Raw genomic sequence first — 27,983 nt, 5'->3', positions numbered from 1 at the left:
ATAATGGGGTTCACTCTCTGCTGCTCCAACAACGTGAAATGAAAGTGCCCAACCTGCAGGGCAGGCACGGTGCCGGGAGGCGCCCCTACCCCGCGCGGCCCCCGGCTCCCTGCAGACCCGCTCCGGCCTTGAAGGAGGCGCCTGGGAGGCAGCAGACAGCATCCATGTCTAATAAGGCTTCACAGACGACACAGGGAGCTGATCTTGAGGACGTGACCACCACACGGGGACATGCAGCGTGGCCGGCCGGGGCTGGTCTCTGGTCCCGGGGCCCCGCAGCCGCCCGGCTGCAGTCTGCGAGGCAGGCCGGGCGGCACGGCCGGGAGCATTACCTGCTGAGACTGACAGGGAGGCTGTCCCTTGTGTGTGTGTGTTTTTTCCTCCTCCAGCCGGTGCGGTTGTACTGGTGGTGGCCCCGGTTGCCCACGGGAGGGCGCACGCCGCCAGTGCCCACCGAGGTGTAGCTGCCGCCTTGGCCGTGGCTGTGGGAGCCCTTCATGGACAGCTTCATGCCGCTGTGCTGCTGAGGAGATCAAGAGAGATGGGGCTCGAGGCCGGCCTGGACAGACCCCCACCCGCAGCCCCGCTCCCCCCCGCAGGCCAAGAGCCTGGACCCCAGCCATGGCTCTTCCCAACATCCCAGCCTTTTTCCTGAACCGCATTTCTAACGTGTAGGGAAGACTCAGAGGGGCCCCAGGGCAGTGGACCCACGCCTCCCCAGGGCCCCGGGCACCAGAAAGCCCGGCCCAGTCCAGGGCGCCCGGAGCAAGACCGGGGGCAGTACAGTGGTGGGAGGGGCAACGCCGTGGGCAGCATCATCATTCCCGCTGCATCGTTTGCTTCCAGAAAACCAAAGTTCCTACCGTGGAAATTAACAGAAAAATGGGAAATATTCTTTACTTTGCACTTAACTTCTATGCTAACAAACTCAATGAATTAAACTACACTAAATTTTAAAATAATTTAACGCTTTGCTCGTTACAGGGAAAGCAAACATGAAGCTGAATGACCAAGCTGCCCCTCGAGACCAAGAGCACGTGTGGACTCCCTCCGCGGAGAAGGCACTCAGTGCGGGGGACCAGCGCCGGGGCCCCGCGGCCATACCTTGTGATACAGGTGGGGGCTGGAGAGTGGGTTGGGGGACGCAGAAGGGATGGCCGGGGAGGACACGTGGTGGACGGCCTTCAGCGCCGGAGCAGCTTCGATGCCCGCCTGTCTACAGGGCACAGGGGCCACACCGAGCGTCGGGGGCGGGATAGTAAACCTGGTCTGGGGGAGAGGACCAGAGACGGCGTGAGCGCCCACGCGACACGGCTCTTACCAGGAGCCCCGAGAAGGGCCCCACTCATAGCCACGCCTCAGTCTGTGTGACTACAGCCTTACAACAGGCTCCTCAGTCTGTGTGACTGCAACCCCACAACAGGCTCCTCAGTCTGGCTGACTGCAACCTCACAACAGGCTCCTCAGTCTGTCTCTGACTACAAACTTACAACAAACTCCACAGTCTATGTCTGACTACAACCTCACAACAGGCTCCTCACTGTCTGACTTCAAGCTCACAACAGGCCCCTTGGTCTGTCCAACTATAATCTCACAACAGGCTCCTCAGTCTGTGTCTGACTACAACCTCACAACAGTCTGCTCTGAAGCACAATGACAACATGAAGATGTCCAGTCACCCAAGCCGTAAGGTTTTGGTGAACAAAAAGTTCAAGAGAACTACAATTATCGGAGAAACTGTCCCTTGAGTCTCCGGGTAGCACCCTGGGTCAAGCAGGCTAAGAGGCCCCAGGCCAGTTGGAGTGAAGGCCTGCAGACGGGACGACCCCCAGCTCCGCTCCCCTCCCGTTTCTGCAGCACCTTCCCATCAGGGCAGAGATGCTGGCTCGGAAGCCCCCCCTCTGCTTTTCCAGATCCTCTCTGCTCTCGTCTTAGCCGTCCACATTCGCTCCCAAGACCTCAGGAGGGTGGCTGTGGCCTCCTGGGGAACAGCTGTGGCAGGAACTGGCCTCAGGGATGGCACCCCTCCCTCACACTTCCTCCCACCCAGGGCCTCTCTTCAGTGGGGGCTCTGTGCCCCCAGGGGCGCAGAGAAGAGCCCATTCCCGGGGTCTCTGACAGCTCTGTGCCCTGGCTGTTGTCTCCAATGCATCCTGATGGGGGAGACTTCACCACGAGTGAGACACTCAAGAGACTGTGCACGTGAGGTTTGCAAGTGGCGTTTCCCTCAGTCACTTCCCCAGTGGAAGTGACATTTACAATTTGGCGATAAAATGAGAAAGTGAGCTTTGAGCTTTTTGTCTTAAACCTTGAACAACGACTCCCCGGGTTGCCTAGTGGCTCAGACTCCACGCTCCCAATGTTGGGGGCCCAGTTTCAATCCCTGGTCAGGGAGCTAGATTCCACATGCCACAACTAAGACCCAGGGAAGCCAAGTAAAGTAAATAAATATTTTGCTTTAAAAAAAAAAAAATCCCTTGAGTAGCCTTAGCTTTTGCCTCACTAACTGTGCAGGTGACAGAAAGGCCCAGAGGCAGCATGTGGCCCTGACGCCGCCCTGGAGGTGCACAGGCAGCACCTGCACAGGACTCTCGAGGGAGCCAGCCAAGCAGAGGCCAGCCCCACGCCTGCCTGTGGCGGCTCTTGCCTGCGTGTAGGCACTGCCTCCACGGTCCTCCTCCGCATGGAGGCACTGCCTCTGCAGTCCTCGTCCACACTGCAGGCACTGCCTCCGTGGTCATCCACACTGTAGGCACTGCCTCTGCGGTTCTTGCTTACTAAGGTGCCAGTGAAAGATTTTGGGGGGGCTGTGCTGATGGCCATCACTGTGCGTCCTGTGCCTGCTGCCTCCACACCCCCTTAGCCTGGGGTGTGTCCTGAGAACGCCCTACCTACAAGGGGAGCCCAGCAACACAGAGAGACGTGGGGATATGCGGGCATCCCCATCACCTTCTGCTCAGATAACAACCACTTGTGAAAGCCGACTCTACTTCAGAAGTGCATTAATGTGATGAGTTTCATACACATGGAGCTGATGTATATTTGGGCTCTAAAAGACTACCTTTTAGACTAATTTGGTCTAAATTTTTTGGAAAAGGACATACTATAATAGAAACAATTCTATAAATAGTATGTAGCGAATGACACAGAGAAGTCAAAGTTGGTATCAAATCTGAGTAACAGTGCAAACAATGAGATTCTTTGAGGAAATTGAGGACCGTGTCCTTCTCGGCCAAGGAACAGCACCAGGGGCCCTCTGAGCACAAGCCCAGGACAGTGGCCTCATGATGCACGCCCAGCATCACCTGCAGAAAGACCATGTGGACCTCGTCAAGATCCAGTACTGGGCCCACTCGGAGTCCCCCGGTGCAAACCCAGCATATGGTGAAGCGCAAGAACTTCTAGAGAACGACCGGACTCACATTCTATCAACCCAAGGACGAGAACATCTTACAGGACAGATGTACCTGTTTCAAGAACGTCTAAGGTTCTCTTTCTAATCTAACGTGTTGGTCAGTCCTACCACGCGCAGCACCTTGACCTGGTCCCAGGCTGTCACTGGCAAGGGCCCAGCCAGCCGCATACCTGGGTGTTTGTTGTCATGACCAACGTCCTGGACGTGGTGGACTGAGGTTTCCCACTCGGCATGGGCAGGGCGGTAGGCAGGCTGGCCAACAGGGGGCTGGGTGTCTGGAGGCTGAACTGGTATACGCTGGGTGTCGTGCAGGGCGGCGTGTCCGAGTCCTGGGGGGACAAGAGGAGGGCTGCACCCCAGGTTCGTGCCCCTCAGAGCAACAGGAGCGGCCAGAGGTGAGCCCCAGGGGTCCCAGGATGCGGCCTGCCCCCCTCTGCCCAGGGCTCCTCCCGGTGTGTCAAAACTGAAGAACATCATGGAATCGCAGCTGAGACGCCCCAACCTCTGGTCTCATCTCCCCGTAAGTTTGTACACCATGACCCCCGGCAGCCCTCCGGCTCAGAGGGCGCCACTCACGATGTCGCTGCCGGAAAGCGAGGACACAGAGGAGGCGGACGAGCCGGATGACCGGAGCTGGGGGCCAGGCAGGGACAGGGTCAGGCGCGGGCCCAAGGGAGGCTCGGGGTCTCGTCGAGGAGGCTGGTCCCCCTCGCACACGCCCATCCGCTCTGCAGTCTTGACCCTGTTGTCTGTGGGAGGAAGGTGGAGCCGTCACGCTCCTCAGTCCAAGGCCCCACTGCGCCTGATGCTGCGTGCGAGGCCGACAAAGCCAGCTGCTAGTTTCACTTCACATCAATCAATTTAAGTTACATCTCAGCCATTGGAGCACACTTAACTATGTTCAAAACAACACAGGTATACAGGTCCACCTGTGAGTTACACAGAGCCTGGCCCTGTGGCGCTTCAGGTGTGAACACACACCGCACGCAGAGCGCATGGCACGAGAGACCCAGCAGCTCTGGGTGCCGACTACCTGTTCAGACGACAATATTCCGAGCACTCAGCTGAATAAAACCGACTCCTAAAATTAAATCCCCTGCTTCTTTCCACTTACAATGCAGCTCCTGGGGACTTCAGAACTGCCATATGTGCACAGCACTGGCCTAACCCTTACAGATTTAAACTGTTACAGGAAACAAGCTGCTCTCTTAGTGTGAACGTTTTATTACTAGAAGACAGACACTGCTGTGCAGGCGTGTCAGGACGGGCAGAGCCAAGGGAGGGTGGCCTCTCACCGGGGTCTGGCGCCGCGTGGACCCTGCCGCCCCACTTCTCCTTGATCCACGCCCGGTAGTCGATCACCTCCTGAGTCACCTTGATGATCCTCCCTAAGGTGCTGCGGAAGGGTAAGGGCACGTGGGCGTGAGCGCAGCACAGAGCGTGCCATGGAACCGACCGTCCTATCCAATAGCCACTTTACATCCTAACACCGAGCTCTGCTAAGTGAAAGCTGGGGAAAGCTAAGGTAATCTTACGACTGACTTCTGCTGTTTGAATCCAAACCTACACGGTACAGAAACAGTGCGGGCACAGACGCACGAGTCCTGGAACCTCCATGTGTCCATAAAGGACTGCTGAAGTCCCTGCCAGGTAGGGAAGCCCACCCCCCCAGCCCCAGTGACACAGGGGCCCGTTTCCCACCACATGGGGGAGACAGAGTGCCCAGAACAGGCCCAAAGCTTTGCCCGCAGACACCCAGGGGACAGGAGCCACCCAGCCCCCCGTGCCCCCACCACTGTGCGGTCTCAGAGTCCCTGTCCTCCATAACCTCTGAGGACGGACGTACCGGCCCAGCTTCAGCAACCTCCTGCGACAGTCATCACCCCTGCCCCTCACTTCCCCTCAGCTTCTCCCTCCATCCCAGCCCCACCTCCAAGGGCACATAATCTGCAGTTAGGAAGAAACACTTCTCACCAGTTAAAAACGCATACCGGAAAACTGAGCACTCAAAACAGGGGCAGGAAGGACTGGTGTGCAGGGAGGGGGACAGGGGCAGGATGCATCCTTCAGGGCTGACCAGTGTGCAGGGAGGGGCCTGGGGGCAGGACGCATCCCTCAGGGCCAGACACCCACTTCTTGAGGGCAGCCGGAAAAAGGCATCATACTCTACAGCTTTAAAAACCAGAAATGACCTCCCTAAAACTAATACCGTGGGAAAACCCTAGCTCTCTAAATGAAAACCTTTCACCTCTTGACCACCATGACCACCCTGAACCCCTGAAAGGCCTTCCTTTCCCAGCGCTCTCAGGTTCTCCTAAAACAGGGCGGCAAACTCCACGGAGGCAAACAACAGGGGCCGCAGCCCCCAGGATGGGGTACCTTTCGGAGTCTCTGTTGGGGTAGGACCGGGCGAGCGGCGACACAGCGTGGCTGAGGACGATGTAGGCGTAGTCAAACACCTGCTTCACCTGCATGGCCCCGTAGGAGCTCCGGCCCACGTCGTTCCCTGAGACAGGAGAGCCATCGTCAGAAGTGCGGCCTCTCACATTTGCAGACAGCAAATAAAATGAAGCGACACTGAAGTCATTAAGGGAGTCCAGGTAAGGAGCGGACTTTGTTGGAACAGCAGGCTTTCCAAGTTCAATTTACATGTAACTCATTCCGCAAGTTCAGGTGGGGGTATTTTTCTTAGGAAATATATCCTTAAGCACCAACATTTTCTGTTTCCAGGTTTACTCATGTAGCTCCTCAATAACTGTGTGGGTTTTCCTATTTCAATTACATTTCAGCGAACACTGAAGACAAAGGAATTGCCAGCCACTTAGCTGACCCAACGCAGACACACCAGGGCTGGAGGCCTATCCTGGGGGAGGGAAATGGACTGCTGAGGAAGCGCCACACAGACCACACGACCACAGAGGAGAGTCTTCCAGAAGAGCTGTAAGAAATAAAGTTCATACCCCAGGAGACACAAAACAAAAGCCATAAATCTGAAGGTGTTGAAAAACACAGACATGAGCTAAACACTAAAAAAATACCAAATATAATGCAAGAGACAAAAGGCTTTCCAGGTGGCGCTAGTGCTAAAAAACCTGTCAGCCAATAAAGGAGATCAAAGAGATGCAGGTTTGATCCCTGGGTCAGGAAGACCCCCTGGAGGAGGGCATGGCAACCCACTCCAGTATTCTTGCCTGGAGAACCCCATGGACAGAGAGGCCTGGCAGGCTACAGTCCATAGAGTCAGAAGCAGCTCAGACACGACTGAAGTGACTTAGCAGAAACGCACACACACAAATAATAAAAAATACCAAATACAGATGCAAGAGACAGAAGTACAACATGTCAACAAAGAAAGGCTTCCCTGACCACAGAGGACCTTACAAAACCAGGGAGGACAGTGCAGTGGACAGACGGACAAAGCGCGTGAGCTCACACAGAAAACCATGAAGAGCTCTGCACCCAGAGCGGACCATCTCACCACCTGGCCTGTCGCCTGCTGCCTCTGACTGTATCACCCACAAAGAGCAGCGTGTCACCCAATAAACCCTGCACAAACACCTGTGGGACTGACAAGTATCCATGTGTTTCACCTCAGCCATCTTAAAGAAAAGTACAGTAAGTGAAAATGGACACGCCTGGCCTTACCAGGTTGGCAAAGATTTCAAAGACGGTCAGCAAAGATGTGGGAAATGCACCTTAACCGGGGGCTCTGCAAGGCAGCCAGCCTTACATTGGAACCTCCCTCTGCGTACAGAACAGGACTCTCAGGTTTACTGTTAAGTAAAACCACAAGCAGCAAAGCTGTCTGTATTATGTGATGCCATCCAATTAACTGGAGCAGGATATGGCAACCGCTCCAGTACGCTTGCCTGGAAAACCCCATGAACAGAGGAGCTTGGTGGGCTACAGTCCATGGGGTCGCAGAGAATCGACCAGGACTGAGCACACACACCAATTAATAAGGAGGCGACACTCAATGTTAATATCCACCTGTGGAAGACTGGAGAAGAGAGTACAACAGGGGAGGGGATTGCGGCACACTTCACTCTCCTATGTGACAAGCTTCCAGGAAACAGGTGGTTTATGACGGACAGGTAATACATTTCTATTCAGAAAAAATAGAATTTTTTTTCTTAATTCACACTTTCTACATTTCTCTGATTACAGAAAGTAAACGAAGCTGCAACTTTACAATAAGTTATTTAGAAGTATTAATAAGAATTCTGACGTGCCAACCCTGACCCCGGTAGTGCAGCAGGACTCTACATGAGATCCAGTGACTGCCTGTGGCTGGGCGCCTGTGAATGCTCCTCGGCTGGCACTGGCGGCCAGAGTACAGTGCCTGCAGACGGGGGCCCGCACAGAGCAAGGTCCTTACCAGGCAGCAGGGGGTCCTCAATGCACAGCATCGACGGTCTGTACCCGCTGGTCATGGCTTTCATGATCTCCTCTTTGGCGATATAGGCACCTCCTTCTTTTATTCTAATACCAGTTTTCAAGTAATTAAAATTTCTTCCATAGAGTTCAAAAAATTCCACAAGCAGCATCCCAAGGTTCTCATCCGCTCTCCGGGCGTCAATTCTCGGATGCAGCTGTGAAAGCGAGGCACCCCAGTTTGTGTGGATTCTGGGCACTGCAGACACCGCGCGCGGTGAGCTCAGATAGCTGGCCCAGGACGCAGTCAAGGGCCCTCGTCCACCCACCACCACCGGAGCCTGGATCGCTTGTCAACCAAGGGTGTTCAAGAGAAAGAAAATCTGCTCTTCTGAATTTTTAAATTATACTCCAATCCTTTGAAATTCAGAAGCCACACATTTCTACACAGACATCTGATTAACCCCAAATTCCCAAATAGTGGTAGCTGAGTGGACCATATTCTGTACAATGCAAAGTCACCTAGATGGCGGAGGCAATTTTATAGATTCTAATATTAATTCCGTTATTCTGAAATGCAACCAGCAGGGGGCAGTGTGAGCCTGAAGAGCATCACTGCTCAAAATGAAAGGCCTAACTCTGAACGGCCACCAGCTCTGCGGCCAGCATTTACGGCAAGCTCGCCTCGCTGCCCGGCACACAGCTCAACCTCAGCTCCACTCCACCTGTCCCTGTAGCAGCTAATGGATTTATTCTGAAGCTGAGCCCCTGTCTACTGACCCTCCCGAGAGTCACTAAAAGGCTCAGGAATCTGAGTGCACGGCCCACTGTGACGGCCTCAAGCTGTGAATTTAAACAAGTTAAACCAAACATTCAGCTTGCCGGTCCTGCCAGAGCTCCACAGGCACATGCGGCCATCCCACCGGACCAGCAAACAGCACCACCCGCGCTGCCGGACCATGACGGTCAAGAACAGGACCATCGAGTCCAAGTCCCGGCAGAAGCACGGTGGCGGACGGCGCTCACAGCACAGTGGCTGTGGAGGAAGCTCGGCTCCCAGGCTGCAGGCATGTCCGGGCTCAGGAGCCCTCACACAGGCTCAGCACCGTGGTCCTGCTGCTGTCTGGCCTTCTCCCTCCTCTGTCTCCCTGCCTGAGCGCTACCCAGGGCAAGCAAGTGAGCCACGACCTCCGTGAGCCCCGGCATGGATGAGACGATGCAGCAGGCACAGCATGGAGGTGGGGAGGGCTGGGCACCAAGGGGGAGTGGAGCTGACAGTGGCCGCCCCGCCCAGGCCCGGGTGGCCTCCGCAGGGTCACTGAGCCGGGCACCCAGCATCACGAGAGTGGGCAGGTCACACTACAAGGCTGCCAGGACAGTTCAGGTAAGTGGGAGGAAATAAATTAAGGACACAGCTCATGCTTAGTTCTTTAAAAAAAAAAAAAAAGGTCCGACATCTCGGGCAGAAGGGCTCTAAAGGCGTGAGGGAGGTGCAGCGAGGACGCAGCAGAGAGCGCCCCATCTGCCCGCGGGCCCTCACGGGGCCTCCTGAGAGGCGCGCTGAGGAGACCCCGGGGTGCAGGGCGCTGGGCCCAGCCGCTCCACCACCAGCAGTGCCGACGGTACCGAGACAAATGACCCAAGTCTCAACACAAAACCCTCAGCGCCACCACAGACACAGAACAGAGGAGCAGTGCTGTGCGGCCAGAACACAGCAGAGGGGCTGACAAGTGTAAACAGCACGATCGTGCCTCGATTCACGCAGAGATCGCATGTTAGAAACCCACCATAAGGACAGGTCATCAGCGCGGCACAGCATTTAATACTCAGGTTTCCGAACAGGTTTTTCCACGCTACTCAACAAAATACGGGCAACAGATAAAGATGAAATACCAACTTCTCATCACTCAGGAAAAAGCTCTCTCATTTTTTTTTCCCCGGTATGTGGGACTCGACTTTTTTTCTGAGACCAATTTTTCAGTATAAATTGACAGTCAAGAACCAAGAAAAGGTTTTTACTGTCTCTCAAGGCATATCTTTCAATTTTTCTAAACATAATGTTTCTTCAGGGTTAGGTCAATATATACTTGATTGATAAAATGAGATAAGCCCTCTAACAGTTACAATAGACACAAAAAAACAGGTGCAAAGGAAAAAAGTATTGATCAAAAGTTTCATCATCAAGATTAGAAGTCAATTTCTACTACATCAAAACAGAGCTGTGCAAGGACAGCAAAGACCTGGAAGCCAAGAAGCAACTGGTCAGAACACCAGGGAACAATGACCCCCACGTCAGCCTCAAGGTCAAGGGTTCTTGAGACAAAGTGTACTCACCTGCAGAAAGCTAATGGCCATTAAAATGAGGCTGTACGAGCTAATCCCGCCTGTAAAAACTTCATTCAGGTCCCTCTGCAGGAGGAACTGTTTCAGTACTAAAATCAAGTAAGGCAGCAATGAATATTTCTGCAAATTCCAAAAGAAAGACAGCATCTGGTTAGTTATTGTGGCTTTGAAGAGTCCGCACTGGGCAGACTCCACGCACGGACAGGAAGCTCACTTCTTCGTCCTGCTCCTCGGGAGGCTTGAGGCCAGGCCTCCTCAACTCTATGTGGGGCTCACTAGGGCCCTGCTGGGGACACCTCCCCAGATGATGGTTTAGTGCGGCTGAGGCGGGAGGCCTGCATGGAGACCCCAGGCCCAGGCGAGCAGGGAGTGAACAGGTGCTTCCTCCAAGTCCCTGGCCCCTCTCAGGCGCTGAGCACAGGGCTCTGTGGGTGCAGCCGTGGGCAAGGGAAGGTCCCAGAACCAGCAGGCAAAACGCCCACACTCAGGGGCACCCACGAGACAAGTAGTGGGGTGGGCAGCTCATAAGGCAGAAGGCCAGCAGGACGCAACACTGCCAAACGCAGGACAAGGGTGGAAAGCAGGGTGTGGGAACAAGGAGCGACCGGATCTGCAGAGGGGTGCAAGGGCCCGGCCGCCTCCGCTGCGCTCCAGCTCTGCTGTGGCAGAGGGGACTCTGCAGACAAGCCTGACTGCAGAGTGAGCGGCTCCCAAGGAGCAAGGCCTCAAACTGGGGGCAGAGGCAGGGTCCAGACAACACAGCTCTCTGAACAGGGAAGGACGGGCCGCTTAACTGCACCACACACCTGGTCAGAGTCCAGAGTCCCTCAGTTCAAGGAACGCCTCCCATCCTGAGGCACTGAGATCTTCCCCCACCCCAGAGAAAGCAAACCTACACTCCACTGTGATGTGCTCAACTTGCAAATCGGGCACAACGAGCTGCAGGGATGGTCACTGCGTAATAACTAGAAGGATCTCTATAACGATGCGCAAGTGTCTAGAATTATTAGGGAAGGCAGGCAAAGCTGTGAGACAGCTATGTAATTCCAAAGAAATGATACTCTAAGGTAAATCCATCTGTAACCGTCTTTCTCATTGAAGATCATCATCAGTTTAAAGGTTTCAACATTTAAAAGGGAAACGTCAGCCAACTTAAGCCCCTTATCTGCATCGTGCTAACTTGCGGTGACAGCACCTTCATGTAATTCTTGATGAACTCCGCTGCCCGCACCCCGGTCTCCATGTTAAAGCTGATGTCGACTTTAACTTCCGTTTCCTGGTCTGTCAGTTTTATAATTGGTACCTGCAGAGATTTAATTTACGAAACTTGCTTTAATAGGCAAGGTTGTTTATGGTCAGGTATCAAAATGTTTCCCAAGTTATACAGAGAGTTTTCTCCTTAAACACAAAAGGAGTTTACACACACACACCCCATACTCATAGGATGAACCCCCGATCCTGGGAACTAGTAGTAACACTGCCAAACTCACATTCTGGGGGCTGCTCAGGACAGTCAGGCCGAGCCCCCTTGGCTGCTCTGTATGTAAACACCGATGCCTGCTCAGAGACCAGCAGCCACCCAGCACAAAGGACAGAGACACAGAGGGGCGGGGCCAAGACTGAGGCGTGTCAAGGAGCAGGCCACTGGCACAGGGCTCCTGAGCTGTGCGGAGCTCTGGGCTTGGACAGACCCTGACACACACCAGAGAGGCCTGGTCATCCACCTTCTGCCTGAGGGAAGTATGTTTTTTCACATGTGGACATTTTTGGAACAGGAAAGGACCAGGCAAGTTTTTCTTTCTGAAGTGTAACTTGGCAAATGGTAAACTTCTATGTAATAAACGCCCTGGTTTGATCACTGGGCCCCACTCGCCACAGAGGGCAGCCTCTGAATGTGCCCTGCTTCAGATATGATTATCCCCTCCTTGCACGGCTTCACAAAGGATGCCCCAGTCGTGTATTTTAGTGCAGGAAGAGTTCAGTGTTTGCAGTACAACGTGTACTTCAGACGGTCTCTAAACATATCGTCAGCTAGAAACCCTAACTACAGAACAACGCAAGTGCATTCACAGGAGAAGTGAGCAGTCTTCAAACAGAACCAGTGCCTGCCGCAAACCACGCCAGCCAATCCCACAGGCTGCAGCGGGTGGCCGTGCACCCCCTGGTCGGGCGGGGCACCCAGCAGCAGCACTCACCGTCGCCTTGTCCAAGACCTTGATGGAGCCTGGCTCGGCCACGTTGTGCTTCCGCAGGGCCTGCTCCAGCAACTGCAGTGGGGGGCGCTCCCACTTCCCAAAGACCACTAAGTCGATGTCACTGGACGGGAGAGAAGCGAGCGTAAACCCCTGCTCCCGTTCGCACGGCATCACACCGGCTGCAGGCCCACAGTGCTTCCAGGGCCGACATCATCCCACCAGCCTCTCCCTCTTAGTGAGAGAAAAGGAAGTTTGTGAACTAACTGTAACACGGGTGGAGAGCAGACGCTGACCAAGTCGCCACACCAGGAGGGGACCATGGAGGCCTGGCCCTCCCATCTGAGGGGACCCGGACACCTGCGGTGGATCCAGCTCCCCACCAGCCTCGCCAATGCCACCCAAAAATCCTGAGGCTGCAGTCTCTTCAGTCTCGGAGGATTGAACTGGCTTAGCAGAATGCAAGTTTTTAATAAAATGATGCACATTAAAAAACCCTTTATGAGGAAACGCTGGGGAATGGCTTTAAAATGCAAACACCTGTTTGATATTTTTCTATCAATTAAAAATCCTCACAAAATCCTATTCAAATGCAATTTTGCTTGAGTTTCATTAAGATGTAAAGGCATCTTTTCAAAAGCATCCAAAGAGCTCGGGCTGTTTCTGCTGCACTTGCTCCACAGCTCCCATCTTCCCCACCCCCTCCTTCCTCATCTTCTCTGCAGCCCATCCCCGTCAGTGCGAGAGGCAAGGCAAAGCAATCAGGGACTGTAATGGCAAAAGTAAACGTTTGCTCCCTGCAATTTGCCCCTGTGCTCTGTGGCCTTTCCCTTTAGTTTGCATTTCCAGCCTCAGATGTGCACCCAAGAAAGCTGCTTTCAGCCTTTAGCACGCACACAGATTGCCGCCCCTCAGCCCCAGCTTCGTCCACCACACCCTCATCTGTGCGGAGTGGGCGCTCACCTGGTGGGAAGGTAGAGACCGGTGCTGAAGCTGCCGAATATCTGCACCTGCAACAGAGGGCGCGCGGCTCAGACCTGGGACAAGCGGGCAGCGCCCTCCGCCACTGTTCACTCGGCTCCTGCCCGGGGCCCCACTGACCGGAGAGCATCCTCTCAAGCCTTAAGTTAAAAGCCTGCCCCAAAAGGAATTCTCCAAAACTCGGAATCAAAAGATGAAACAGCCCCTGGCGGCACCCACAGCCGCACAGCACTGGTGTCCAGGCTGTGAACAGCACAGGGCTCTGTCCCAGGGCACCCAAGGGCGGGGACGAAACTGCTGCGGTGGGGGCAGGGAAGCCAGGGCACCAGAGGGCCGTCTCCCACTGCCCCCCGCGTGCCCAGGGCCCACGGAGCGTGCCTCCATGAGCACATGTGGTTCACTCACTGGGGAAGCACTTTGCGAGCAAACACTTCCAGGGTTCACACAATGGAACCCTGCTATGCAGTTTGATGCAGGAAGGGGTAAACTTATCTTAGGGTAAATTACAAACAAGGAAAATAATCACAAGATTCCAAAAAAGAATTCCCCAAGGCAGACAGTCCTCACACTTGAAGATGTCAGAAGCTCAGAACCACCAGTGGGGCTGGGGGGCGGCAAGCTGAGCAGAGCCCTACCCCCAGCCGGGGTTCCCAGGGTCGCCCTCGGCAGGGGTGCGGGCCTCTCTAACAAGCTCCAGGTGAGGCCGCCGCCCTCCAAGCACCACAGCGGGGGCCCCGCCCGCCGGGTCTGCGCAGGCCCGCAGACACACGGTGCCTGCAGTGGCACGGCACACGGCGCATATACCCACGTCGGCCGTCGGCCAGAGGTCCTTGACCACGGTCTCGATCCTCCTCACCACTTCTCTTCTCATGGCAGCTTCTTCAGGACAAGGGGACATGAAGTTATAAAAGTCAATTATTTCCTCGTGAAGTCTAGCGGACAAAAGAGAAACACACTAGAGTTACCATTAGATGTAACCACACGTCTCATTCTGTTATCAGATCAGCACGACACTAAGGCGTATCTCTGGCCACTTAAAATCCAGCTTCTTGTTTCCTCTGGAGTGCAGGGTGAGATGACCCCTCTGTGGGCATGCAGTATGGCTTAGCAGCCAAGTAACACGAGGGCATCGTACCAAAGCTTCCAACTGGTATCTGACATCTTATCCGAAAGGAGCGTCTCAGTGACGTGACGTTAAGAAACTGAGAAGATAAAGGGTGCTCCCAATGGAGGCAGGGCAGGGCCCCCAGTTACTCGGGGGTCTCACTTCAGCCGGGTGTGCTCCAGGCCCAGGGGCACCCTCACGGCGGGGTCCGAGACAGGCCAGGCCAGGAGAAGACACCTGACCTCAGGAGCCTGGCAGGCCTGAGTCTCAGCAGCCAGGTCTGCCCGACCCACTGAGACAACACCCCGGATCAGCAACAAGGGCCCAGGCCACGATTCGGGAGCCAGAGACCAAGGTGTGAGGAACACCAGTCAGTTCAGCCCTACCCCACTCCAGCGTTTCTAACAAAGATATAAAATAAAAAGCAGTGGTTTCAGGAGAGACCGGCGGGCTCCGAAAGCCACCTCACACCCCAGCCCCCCGAGTCACTTCTCTGCCAGTCCCCTGGGGGAGCAACGTAGGGTCATCGTTCTGCTAGAAAGAAGGACATGTCACCCTCAGTTACTTTACGGGATTAAAGATAAGGGAGCAAATAACCTACTCCCAGAAATTATGTATCAAGTCAAATCTACCTGGTTCCATTCCAAGTTTGATTACTAGTAAGGAAAAGAAGTGAAATTCGTTCAATAATAACATCAACATCAGTTCAATAGTGAGCAAGACAGTCTACTTGAGAGCAGGTAAGACTTGACGGGGCCAAATGGTGCCTAGCCATGAAGGTGAGGCCAGACAGCTGACATCTCGTCCTCCACCGACTCCAGCTCACAGCCAGCTGTGGCTCTCTCGCCCGCAGGATCGCCTCCCCACACAGCTCACCTACACGGACAGTCCAGCACTCAGTTTACAAGCCACGTGAAGCCACTGAAAGCCCAGACAGGGTGGGGCAGGAGACAAGCCCTACACACCCTTTTCACTGCACGTCGGGCAGTGTTAGCGAGGGCACCACCCATCAGGGACCTAACTTGGAACCCACCATGTCTAATTTTTCAAATGAAACGCCACCCAAGCCTGCTACTGCTTAAGCCATGAGTCCAGTTTTCAATGAGAAAAGGTAGTAAGTCATACCACACTGAAATGCAGTAATTTTACCAAAACAGCTATCAAATTTCCAAGACTTAAAGGGTAAATCTTCTATCATCTCAACAATGACTGATAGCCAACGACATCCTGAGCCTTTTCCCGCAACCCTTCCAGCGGCTCAGATGGCACGTCGTGAGAGCTGTGAGCCACAATTCCCCGAGCTCAGCACGGTCATCAGCAGGAACAGAGTGCCAGCTAAGTGACCACGCCAGGGACCCTCCTGCTGGCAAGGATGTCAGTCCCTGTCCCCAGCACCTGCCGGGAGGCCGCACGCACCCCTGGGTCAGCCGTCCGTCGGTGAGCAGTCAGCCCACCCCAGCACCAGCAGCACACACTCCCCTGCAGCTCAGCGCCATGGATAAGAGCAGAGCACAGAGGTGCAGAGACGCTGACTGAGGACACAGGCCTGCAGGAGTCAGGCAACTGGCTGAAGACTTGGAAGAAGAACAGCAGAGCCAATGCGGTCAAATCCGAGCTCACGTTCCACACATCTAACATGTGAAAGCATCAGGAGACAGGCCACTCCAACCCCCCAGACACCCCCGCAGAGTGGAAAGGGCAGTTGTGAGAGACACAGCCACACGCTGCCACCCCTCAGCTTCCCGGGCCTGCCCACAGGGCCGTGTGTGACCAGCGGCGGCGTCAGATGGCTGTTGGCTTGCCTTGTCCTGCTCCACCACTGAGACACACTGAATGTGTGTCTGAGATACGTAATAAACTGCATCTATAAATTCACAACTGCTGTAGCACGTGTCAGGAAAAGGATGCTTGCTTTGCCTCTGGGAATAGAAGGGATCCTGCTGGAGGCCTGGCTGGACAAGAAGGCTCCGGTCCACCCTGGGGCTCTTCCTCCAGGCAGGCAGAGCTGTGGCTCTGGAATGGGAGGCTCCGATGGTGCAGAAAGACACGACAAGGTCTGACAACCATCTGGACAGATCAGAAAGCCCTGCAGCTGCCTCCTCCGGCTCAGGCTCTTGGAGGAACCCTGAGAGGAAGGAAGCTCCAAAGGCAGCAGAGGGCTGGGGAGCAGACAGAGCCACCCAATAGGGCCTGCGGGCGAGAGAAGCAGCACCCCCGCCCCCACTAGGCATGGGGGTGGCCGGGAGTCCGGCTCTGCCAGGGGAACACGACCTCCAGGACAGGGCACCTGCTCACGGCCTGTCTCAGCGCTGGCTTGTGGCAGGCACTCCATCAATACGTGTGGGATCAATCAAGTTTTGATCAAATACATAGTTTGCTGATGACCTTGTCACTGAAGACCTGGCCTTCCCTAAACAACATCATCGAAAATGAGCACACAGAAGGTGTCTGACTCCTGCACTGGATAACTCAATGCGTGAGTACAAGTCACCTAAACAGCCAAGTATCCTAGGAAAAGGTACACAGTCCTAAATAAAACAGCTGGGATGCTGCTATTCAATATGGACCTGAGTTTAAGTAAGCTCTGGGAATTGGTGATAGACAGGGAAGCCTGGCGTGCTGCAGTCCACGGGGTCGCAAAGAGGCAGACACGACTGAGCGACTGGACGGACGGACACCACAAGCATCATCCACCAGCCTAAGACACAACCTGTGACGGTCAGGACAGCACACTCCCACACCAAGCGCTGCCGACCACACCAGGACACACGGCAGGGCCTTCTGACGATCGCCGCATCCAAGAGTGAACCCGCACATACCCTCAGTTCTCCAAAGGGGTTTACAGAACTGTGGCCAGAAAGAGGTTTGATCTTTTCTACTCAAGAACGAAAATAAGCATGGTTGCTCTTCTCTTCTCACGCAGCAAAACCTCTAAGGAGTCTCACAGCTGACAAAACCTCTGCGTAAAAACCACACTCAAGTCTCGCATCAGCACGCAGTTTAGTCATCGTGTCTCCCAGGGCCTACGTCACCCGTTCCCACATCTCTCAAGGAAATTTCTATGCTGTGACCGTCGCAGGATCATCTCTCTCTATCATGAATCAGTGAAGCGGGATCACAAAACCGGCCGGAAAGACGGTAACCTGGAGGGCCCAGGTGCTTAAAAGATCAGGGACCTCCTGCTCCTACAGGTACCAGTGAGCCCCGCCAGAAGCCCCGGGGGCCTTCACAGAGAGCTTAAGAGCTGCGCACCCACAGCCCTTTTGCCTGCCCCTTCCCCGGTCCTGGCACTCTGGAGTCAGGGAACCATCACTCTGACTTTCCCTCTCTGCAAACTGAATCCTGACACAGTATCTGAAAACACAAGGAAGGCAGATTCCTGCCTGTTCAACATCTGAAAACATAATACAGAGGCAGAGCTAAAGTTTTAAATGAAAATATCAAACAGAAGAAAAATCAAAGGGAGCTATCTCAGACTTCCAGACTCCACCACAAACACGACAATTCCAAAGACTGAGACGGCGAAGTCATCACAAAGAAATTCTATCCAAAAACATGTGGCGTGTAAACTGTCAGCTGCACATGGCAGAAACAGGAAGGATTTGTTCAGAAAGACCAAGGCACTCTCGGGCTGAACTTCACACTCTGGGGTCAGCTGATCACGGATCTGACTGAACGAAGGTTCCCTCACTGAGCCTGAAACACCTGGGCTCTGGTGTGCACACACACACACACGCACGCTCTGTGTTCACATAACTCAGTGAAAGGTCCAAGAGGCCACAACCCAAGGCCACCAGGCTTCCTCCTCCAGGTGATCGACAAGCTGGCAAGAGTGACCACCTCCTACTCTATAGACACCTGGGTGCTGCTGGAATTTGGGGGTTTTGTTAGAATGTACTCATCTACGTATAAATTGAAAAGTGAACAGGACTTCCTTGGTGTCCAGTGGTTAAGACCCTTAAGTTTCCACTGCAGGGGGCGTGGGTTTGGGTCCCTGATTGGGGAACAAAGATCCTGCATGCCCCATGGTGTGGCCAAAAAATAATTTAAATTGTGTATAATTAAAAAGTAATAATAATGTTTAAAAAGTGACAAGGAAAAAAGATGCATTTTGGAAGAAACACAACTGAGGAAGCACATACAAGTTCACCCATGAGTGTGCTCATTACAACACTAATTGTATTTAACATCCGGAAATAACACTAACTACAACACAGAAAATGGAATAGGAAATGGCAACCCACTTCGGTGTTCTTGCCTGGGAAATCACATGGGCAGAGGAGCTTGGGGGGCTACAGTCCTTGGGGTCGCCAAGAGTCAGACACCATGCAACAACAACCAGTAAAAGTAAGCATTATGGTTCTTGATATAATTTATATACATACATACTGCTACATTCACAAAACTGTGACTTAATAGCTCAACAAGACCCTGGTAAACAATGGTGCCTGATTAGAGCATTTTCCAAGTAACTGATGTAACTTGTAATTGGGCAAAGACTATTATTCTTCCATTATCACAAAAACGTAGTCTTTTCTACCTTAACATTTCAATGTGTCTAAAACTGGGATGCATCTTTCAATCAATGGCTGAGCATCAAACCAATTCAGAATTAAGTATTTTTCTTTCTTCACGGCACGTTTCGTAACAGTACACCTCTAAGCTGGGTGATGAACGGAAAGTTGTCTATATGAAGTTTATATTTCAATCTCAAATGGGTCGAGTTCCTGCCAGTAACAGCACCTCAGATCCAAAGGAACACGTGACTTAGAAGCTGGCCACAAGGCACCGAGGGGAGGCAGCAAGAGCCACAGAGGGTTGCGGGACATGAGGCCTGACTGTGACTCTGCAGTCACTAGACGGAGAATCACCTCCAGAAGCCTCTGCACAACACAGGCCTCACCCTCAGCTGAGGAGGCCCGGGCGTCCCTGCTGCCCACCAAAGGCTCTAAAGGCGCACGCACGAGGGGCGGAGCCGGGGATGGCTGTGTGGGGGTGGCTCTGGCCTCTGGAGGGGTGCCAGGAGCTGGGACGTGGTGGGGAAGTCTTGCTGGCAGGTGAGGAACTAGAGGCAGCTCACGCCGTGCCTGCGAGGCAGGCTCTGACACACTCCAGCCCTGGCGACGGGCCATGAGGCCACACGCAGCTTCAACAGTCAGGGCGGAAGACTCTCAAACTGACACAACACCACGGAGCAAGTCCTGAACTGATGCCCTTCCTGGCTATTTTAAGAAAGACGAAAATGGTGAGACCAGAGTTTTCGGTGAATTTTAATTAAGGAACTACTGGAAAACAAGCCTCTGAGGCCTTATTTAATTGTAAGATAAAATAAAAAATAAATAAATAAAAAAATTTTTAAATAAAATAAAATAAAAATGTACTTTTAATCTAAGTATTAGAAAATAAGACTCGCTGGAAAAAGAGAAAAGATATTTCTTATCATCATTCTCTTGTAAGAGTTTAAACCCACTCAGAAGGTAATGACTTTTCAATTTTTAGTATCTTAGTACATTAATTAGCCAAATTAATTTTTGCATTTGTTTCAGTATCTATTTAGTAAATACCTGGTACATGGCTGCTGTACATATTTATGAAATCCAAGTCAGTGAATTTTTTAAAGAGCCAAAGACAGTATTAAGTTGGGTACCAAACTATGTCATTTCACAGCTAATACAGCTATTCAAGAGAACAGACGAACCATTCCAGGAGGAGGATTTTCGCCTGCAGAAGCTGAGCTGGCATGGTTACATGGCTTCCGACATTGGCTAAATCTGAACCAAAGCCAGCAAGGGCTGGCTGGTTCCGAAGGGGGCGCCTGGCAGCAGCACCTCCCCAGCCCGGGGCCCTGGCACCCAGCCCCAGGCAGAGAGGCTCCTTCTTCCGCTGCCAGCGCGGCACAGTCTGCGAGTGGTTCCATGGAGACATCTCTGCACTCAAACAAGAGGACAGGCGATGCACCGCAGCAGGCAGGAGACACGATTCCACAAGGGACCAGAAGCGAGGACAACGAAATGTACTTAGAACAGTGTGGGCAGGAGCGGGGCAAACGGGAAGGCCCAGCGGTTGCTGATGCAGGTCTGCGATGGGGACGCACGGAGGGCTGCCTGTTCCCCCAGATGTGAGATCCCCGTGGCTTTTTCTAAGGAAAGCCACGGTCAGAGGTCAGACTTCGTTCATCGCTTAGCAGGAGAAGAAAAACGAGACGAATGAATACAACCTCCTCCAGCTCGGTGACAGGACATTTCAGCGCCCACGCCCACGAGCGCCATGCTCTTGGGCAGTCAGTCGTCCAACTTCCCCACCCCGCGGTCCCCACGCGCCAGCCCCCGCCCCGACAGCCCCCCTACTGCTGACCACGAGTCACCCTCCCTTTCACACCCTCCATGAACCTGGTCAATTCCAAATGCCTGTGGAAAGTCAGGCTTTTTGATTACAGTGAAAAAGGCAAAAGAACCTCCCACTGTTGATGTGTTCTCATTCTCTCCCTCTCCCACTCCTTCCAGCTCTCCTTACAAGCCTTGATAAGCCAGTGGATTCTCAGAAACCAGAGCGCCCTCCCTCAGCTCCACAGCGTTCACGCTCTGCACTTCTGCCACCGACAGTACCTGGTGAAAAGGTCTGGAGTGAACCACTCGAGCCTTAGAGGGGACTTTCAAGCCACCTGAGTTCTCTCACAGTGAGGGCCCGGCGGCCGACCGCCGACGGCACAAACAGGCCTGCTCCCCCTGTGGCTGCAAAGCACAGGCTCCTGGACAGGCAGACCTGCAAGGGATGACCAAATGACTTATATTTTGGGGGTGGACAATCCTTTCTAAAACACAGTTAGTGAGCTAATTACAAATCATTTGCATTTATTTTTAAATAATGTTACAGACCAATTACTATCTCTACCAACTATTTAGAACATTGTGAATGAGAGCATCAAAGGTTAACTTTTTAACTTAAGCTCAAATGTGTAAGGAGACTGAAACCACAAGGTCAAAAGCCTGTGTGCCTCCAGAGTGCTCTGGGTCGTTGCCAACCCAGGGGTCCCACTGCCCGCCTGCGGGGCCACACCTCGGCCTCACTGCATCCACCAGCACCCACCTGTGTCCAGGGCCTCCTGAGAGCACAGCCCTGCAGGAAGCTGCGGGGCTTCCAGAATGCAGAAGGAGGCCCTCTGGAGAAGCTGCTGCCAAGGGAGGGTCCTGAGGGCTAAGTGACTGAAGGAGGATGTACTGACGGACGGGGGGCCCTGGGGCTCCAGGACAGGCCAAGGCCAACCCAGGACAACAAGAGGTCCAGGCCAGAGGGCTCTGCAGCTCAGTAATCGTCAACTCTATCACCCTGGTCCATGCAAATTCAGCTCTTGGCAGAAGCAAGCTTTTGGACTTCCCTCGTGGTCCAGTGGTTAAGAATCTGCCCGCTGATGCAGGGGTCACAGGTTTGACCCCTGGTCCAGGAAGATCCCACATGCTGCGGGACAACTAAGCCTGCAGGCCACATGACTGAAGCCAGGACCTGAGAGCCAGTGCTCCACAAGGGAGGAGCCCCTTGCTGGCCACAACGAGAGAAAGCACACCCTCAGCAACAAAGATCCAGCACAGCCAAAAATAATTTTTTTTTTTTTTTTTTTTTAAAGCAAGCTTTCTCTCCCCTTCCCTCCAGAGATCTGTCCTGGGATGACTCACACAGAACTGCGTGCAGGCGACGTCCAAGCACCTGAACTGAGGGAAGCAGAGGTGCCTCTGTGTGGATCAGGGAAGTCCCTCTTCACCCTGGCAGACCAAACCCAACCACACTGCACTCGCCAAGCAAGGGCCCTGGGGCCCCGAGTGGCCCAAGAACCACAGCCATCTCCTTTTCCTCACAGGAGAGAGCAAGAGGTCAGATATCAGAAGCTCTTAATTAATCATGGCGGAGGCAGTTAATTTAAGGCATGTCTTCTCAAACCCACTGCGAGAACAGAAAAAGACATGCTAACATAATTTCTACACAGAAAAGACTGGTAAGATACCTGAGAGCTTCCCACAGACCAGGACGAAGCCAACCTCAGCATTTCACAGACGTGTGAGCAGAGATTCCTGTGGTTACAACTGCTCAGAACCATCGCTCTGCCGGGATGCACCATGAACTGCCACAGGCACCAGCTGGAGCAAGCCAGCAAGGAACTCCCACTCACTAAGCAAGTCCTCAACCCGTCACGGGACGCAAATGACCAGCGGGGCTCAGCCTGACACTGGGGTCCTGAGGAGCCCGCATGCCCTCCAGGACCCACAGTCTGGAGGAACTCACAGCCAAGGGGCTGCCAGGGCAAAGGGTGCCAAGAAGGCGCCTGGCTGAGCCACACGCAACAACTCGGGACCCCGCCACGCAGCCCCGCACAGCAGCCGCAGCACAGGCCCTTCAGGCTGCAGGGCTCAGAGGGAACCACCCAGCCGTGCTCCTGGCTCCAGGAGCTGGATCATTTCTCAGATGGAGACAGCTACATCTTCTGTCCTATTTCCAGACGTGCTTATGCTCACGAAGGTAAGCTGGGTAATCTTCTGGGCAGCAATGTGGTTAGAGTCTGAAAAGAGTACTATTCTGGGAGACTACACAATGCTATCCACGTTGCCAGCATTTTCACTAGCATCTCCCAAATAGTCTTTGTTGTTGTTCAGCTGCCAATTCATGTTCAACTCTTTGTGACCCCATGGACTGCAGCAGGCCAGGCTTCCCTGGCCTTCACTATCTCCCAGAGCTTGCTCAAACTCATGTCTATCGAGTCAGTGATGCCAGGCAACCATCTCATTCTCTGTCGCCCCCTTCTCCTCCCGCCCTCAATCCTTCCCAGCACCAGGGTCTTTTCCAATGAGTCCACCCTTCCCATCAGGTAGCCAAAGTACTGGAGCTTCAGCATCAGTCCTTCCAATGAATATTCAGGACTGATTTCCTTTAGGATCGACTGGTTTGATCTCCGTGCAGTCCTAGGGACTCTCAAGAGTCTCTTCCAGCACCACAATTCGAAAGCATCAATTCTTTGGCACTCAGCCTTCTTTTTCATGGAACTCTCATATCCGTACATGACAACCGGAAAAACCAAAACTTTGATTATATGAACCTTTGTCAGCAAAGTGATGTCTCTGCTTTTTAATACACTGTCTAGGTTTGTCATAGCTTTTCCTCCAAGGAACAAGCATCTTTTAATTTCATACCTGCAGTCACTGTACACAGTGATTGTGAAGCCCAAGAAAATGAGATCTAGTGCTGCTTCCACTTTTTCACCATGTATTTGCTATAAAGTGATGGGACGGGGTGCCATTATACTCTTTCAGGCAAGTATTATTTGATCAGGACTCAAACCCACAGCTGTGCAGCTCATGATCCTGACCTTCAGCCACAGGCTGGGGAGTCACGCTCAGCAAGCCGCCCAACACACAGACAGGCAGAAATACGCACGACAGACTTTTATAAAAAGTGAAAAGTTGTATCTATCTATTCCTAGTTATTTGAGAAACAATGTACATTAATTCCATCCTTTAAAATTGTTTAAAAGAGCTTTGTGAGATATGAGGAGCCATTTATCTAGAGTTAGATTTAAACAAACATGCAAAATGACCTATTTATGACACATTTAAAGCAGCATTAAAAATAAGAGAGAAATATGTTAAGAACAGAAAAGTACCATGGGTCATTTTTTTTCCTTATTTTCCAAATTTCTTCAGTAAGTACTGTACTGCTTTTATAATCGAAGCCAAGAGAAAGCGTCCCCATGCAGGGTTATTGACTGACTTTACTCCAAAGACCAAAGTCAGACACTGCTGAGCTTCACTCCTCTTCAGGCGGGCCCCCTTCAGCCTCCACATTAAGGCCAAACCCACGCACGCGCTCCCTCTGGCTGGGCCTCTGCCCAGCACCTGGGGGCCCAGGGGCCTCCTCCTCTGCTCATCTCCAATGCCATGGAGCCCTAGAGCTCTGGTTAAAGTACACCCAGGTCACTGGCTTATTAGCAGAGAGACAGGGCTTCTAAGAAAGCCACTCTACAAGCCCAGAACCACCTCTGGGACGTGGATGACTGAGCGGAGGGGACCAGTGAGGAAGGTGACGTCCACCACCCCGGCTGGTCTTTCTGGCCACTCCATAACAGGGACTGCCGGCTGGCTCCCCGCTGGCCGGCTCCTGTCAACAGTGCTGCTGCCAGAGGGCTGTGTCCGGTGGGACTCTGAGGCTGCATGCAAACGTCGCATGGGTGCTCCCTCGAGTCTGGGTCTATGGGACCCCGTCACCTGCAGCCCACCTGGCTGCAGCCTGTCCATGGGATTTCCCAGGCAAGAATACTGGAGCAGGTGGCCATTTCCTCCTTAGGGGGATCTTCCCAAGTTAGAAACTGCTGAACTTCACTAGCAGTATTATCCTATCAATATTCTTACTATGCAGACAAGTAACTGACATGCACGCCTGCCTGCTGGGGCCACTCACCTGCGACACACCTTACAAGCACGACCTCAGAACCCCTCCCCCTCCCGCCTTAGAGATGCTCAGAGGCTGGCGTCCAGCCGGAGCCTCACAGCCCACACACAACCTGCTGGCAGGAACCTGAGGTTCACGTGTCTCTGCTCATGCTGCTGCGAGAGCACCCTGGAGCCCCCAAGCTCCCCAGCGCGCCCCCCACCTCCTGCAGACCTCCGCCCATCCAGCTGCTCCGTCCCTGGCCCCGACCGCTGGGCAGCAACGCCAGACGCCGTGTGCACCTCTCCCCAGAGAACGCTGGGTGGCACACCTGATGGAGGGCGCTGCCAACCACGATCCACGTCTGCAGGACCCAGGGGGGCACTCGGTGAGCCTGAGCCCGCTCCCGGCAGACCATGCACGTGACCACGTGGGCGCTCATCACCGCCAGGCGCCTGTGCGCCACTGGCCACATGAGAGCCAAGTCTCTGCACATATGTCAGCATTTCTCAAAGTCCACTGTAATTAAAGCTACTTAATTTCACAGTATCCAGTATTTGTGTATACATCAAAGTCAAGTGTGACCTATGATATCAGAAGAATAAAAACATAACTTTTAACTATCAAATGTTTACTTTTCATTCACTCGGCAAAAGGTCTCGACGTGTGTAGAACAGGCAGTAAATCATTTGTTCCAGTTCTGCCCGGCATGAGGGAGACATGTCCATCTCGCGAGTGTCAGGGTCGGGCCCCAGGTTTTGGCTCAAGACACCAGCGAAAGTACATGCCAGCCTCCCAAGGCCCCCAAGACGACCAGGAAAACATTTTACAGAAAGGGGGCAACACAACAGTGCTGAAAACGAGGAAAAACAGGCAGGCAGGGAGGACAAAGCACAGAACTCACTAGCCCCGAAGGTATAAGTCCACACTGAAGACCAGAAAGCAGACCAAGTCATCGTCTGGCTTCTTCAGCCAACCCCAGCGGAGCAGGCTCTGACCTTGGCTATGGAGAGCGCCAGACAGAGAAAAGCAGGCCGTCATCTCGTGGAGCTGGGTCAGGGGCCATGGAGGAGGAAGCCAAGCAAGCAACTAAACCAACCCGAAGCACGGCACACCCTGCAGAGATTCCAGACGGTGGCCACGGCCAACCTCACGGCTACGCCACAGCGTGGGGTCAGGGGCAGACTCCCAATGAGCTGGCGCGAGAGCTACGACAGAGGGCAATCGCAAACGCTCAAAGATCAGGGCAGCCCTGCAGGCCGGAGGAGCCCATGCTGCCTGGAGCACAGAGAGCCTGAGGCCGACACACTGGCAGCGAGGGCCGCCCGCCCCTGGGCTGACCGCACCTCAGAGCAGACAGACGCCAGGCCTGGAGACCCCGGGTCCGTGAAAGGATGGGAGCTGGGCCTCAAGAAGCCGAGCTCTTCAGGGGACAGGCTTCAAGCCCCAAAAGGTGGCCCACAGACTCACCCCAAGACTCTCCTCTCCACCCAGGGGCCACGGGTGCCAGAGAGCCCTCCAAAGACACAGCAGCCCCTCCAGCCTGCAGCCGGCCGGAAAGGGAACATGCCAGGGGAGTGGGAGGGCTCGGACACCCCCATGCCACATCCTCAGGGACCACAGCCCAGGACCACGGCCCAGCAAACCAAGAGGCAGAGACCAGGGTGCCAGAGGTCACCAGGACGGCAACCCAGTGCAGGAGCGGACGCCGGCTGGGGTCAGGAAAACTCACTCCTGTGCCTCATGCTATGGAAAACCTAGCTAAGAATGTGGTCATAAACACGGGGCGAAAGGAGGGTGAGGAGCCCCGGGGAGCACAGGGGAGCCGCTGCAGCCACAGCCTGGGAAGGGCCAGTTTAAGGAGGGCGGACATAGAGGGGAAAGAGAGAAGGCAGGCTGTCCACGTGGAGAAGGTGGAAGACTCTCGCCAACAGGAAGATGAAACCAACAAGCACTCAGCCCCGAAAGTCAAGGCAGAGCCTGGTCTGCAGATGGCAGGGCGGCTGCAAGAAGGCCTGAGGCGGGGCCCATGCCGCAGAAAGGACCAGCTAAGGACGGGAGGCAGGCTCGGACAGGCGGGCATCCAGAAGCCACCAGCGTCCCTAAGCGGAGCTCTTCCTGGCTCAGATCTCTGACAACACCAAGAAACAGTGGGTAGCACACTGAGGTCACAACGCTGGCCCCCAGTAGGCTTCGGGGAGCACGCGCCCACGAGCTCTCCTGTACACCAGACAGGTTGGCCCTGGCCTGTGGAGCAGCCAGGGGCTGCGGGCCAGGGGGAGCGAGGGCTCAGATCCCAACCAGCGCCAGTGCTCACACGCAGGGCAGCCCCACAAAGACACCCGCCAGAACGTGGAAAGCTGGTGGCATGTGGGGACAGTCTGGTGCCCAGCACAACGTCTGCACAAGTACAGAATCAAAGCTGAGCGACTACAGACTGCGGGGGGCGGGGCAGGACCCCCGCCGCTCTGGGCCTGTTTACCCCGGGAAACACAGCATCATCATGAAGACTCAACGAGTCCACAGTGCTCAGAACAGGGCCTGGCACTCAGGAGGAGCTCCATAAACGAAGGCAGTGATCACAGTGATGGAACAAGACACCAACGCCCAACGCGCAGCTACAGACAACGGCGCCCATGTCAGGAGCTGGGGACGGACAGAGGGCCATGTCATGGGCCCCACAGACGGGCGCCTTACACGGCTCCGGGCGCGGCAAGCCCAGCGCCCGCTCCCCACACGTCTGGGCAACGGTGAGGGCCTCGTCTGGGCGGACGGACTACCAACTCTCCGTGTCCGTGCGGTGGAGACAACGCGGGAACGCGGTCCTCTTCCCACAAAGCCACTCATCCCACGATGAGGCCCCACCTGCCCTCATCCGAGCCCATCACCCGCAAAGACCCCACCTCTTACCACCCCCACACCGCGTGCGCTAGGGCTTCAACATGTGACTCTGGCGGGAGGCAACTCCCCAGCAAGGGCTCACATCTCTATGTGGCAGCAAGCAAACCAAGTGATTTTATTAAAACTTGTTACTCTAGAGCTCTCCTGTGGCTCAGTGGTAGAGAGTCCACCTGCCAACACAAGGGACATGGGTTCGATCCCTGATCAGTGAAAACCCCACGTGCCCAGGCCTCGGAGCAGCAAGTCCCACGCACCACCACCA

At 54.1% G+C, this 27,983-nt stretch overlaps 1 protein-coding gene across 1 annotated transcript in view; it reads right to left on the bottom strand.

Annotated features, from left to right (window-relative positions):
- Positions 1 to 328: 328 nt before the first annotated feature.
- The window catches only part of TENT4A (terminal nucleotidyltransferase 4A), a 39,773-nt gene continuing 12,118 nt past the window's right edge, over positions 329 to 27,983 (bottom strand). Inside the window, exons 4-15 of the mRNA XM_040262203.1 lie at positions 14,114 to 14,237; positions 13,288 to 13,334; positions 12,328 to 12,448; positions 11,328 to 11,435; positions 10,124 to 10,252; positions 7,794 to 8,007; positions 5,795 to 5,921; positions 4,711 to 4,811; positions 3,992 to 4,164; positions 3,586 to 3,744; positions 1,105 to 1,269; positions 329 to 523 (exon numbers count right to left, since the gene is read on the bottom strand). Coding sequence (XP_040118137.1) covers positions 329 to 523; positions 1,105 to 1,269; positions 3,586 to 3,744; positions 3,992 to 4,164; positions 4,711 to 4,811; positions 5,795 to 5,921; positions 7,794 to 8,007; positions 10,124 to 10,252; positions 11,328 to 11,435; positions 12,328 to 12,448; positions 13,288 to 13,334; positions 14,114 to 14,237 — 1,663 coding nt within the window. The remainder of the gene's footprint in view (positions 524 to 1,104; positions 1,270 to 3,585; positions 3,745 to 3,991; positions 4,165 to 4,710; positions 4,812 to 5,794; positions 5,922 to 7,793; positions 8,008 to 10,123; positions 10,253 to 11,327; positions 11,436 to 12,327; positions 12,449 to 13,287; positions 13,335 to 14,113; positions 14,238 to 27,983) is intronic.

The sequence above is a fragment of the Oryx dammah genome, unplaced genomic scaffold, assembly GCF_014754425.2.
Source record: "Oryx dammah isolate SB20612 unplaced genomic scaffold, SCBI_Odam_1.1 HiC_scaffold_20, whole genome shotgun sequence".
NCBI classification, from domain to species: domain Eukaryota; kingdom Metazoa; phylum Chordata; class Mammalia; order Artiodactyla; family Bovidae; genus Oryx; species Oryx dammah.
This window is presented reverse-complemented; position numbering and strand designations above follow the sequence as displayed.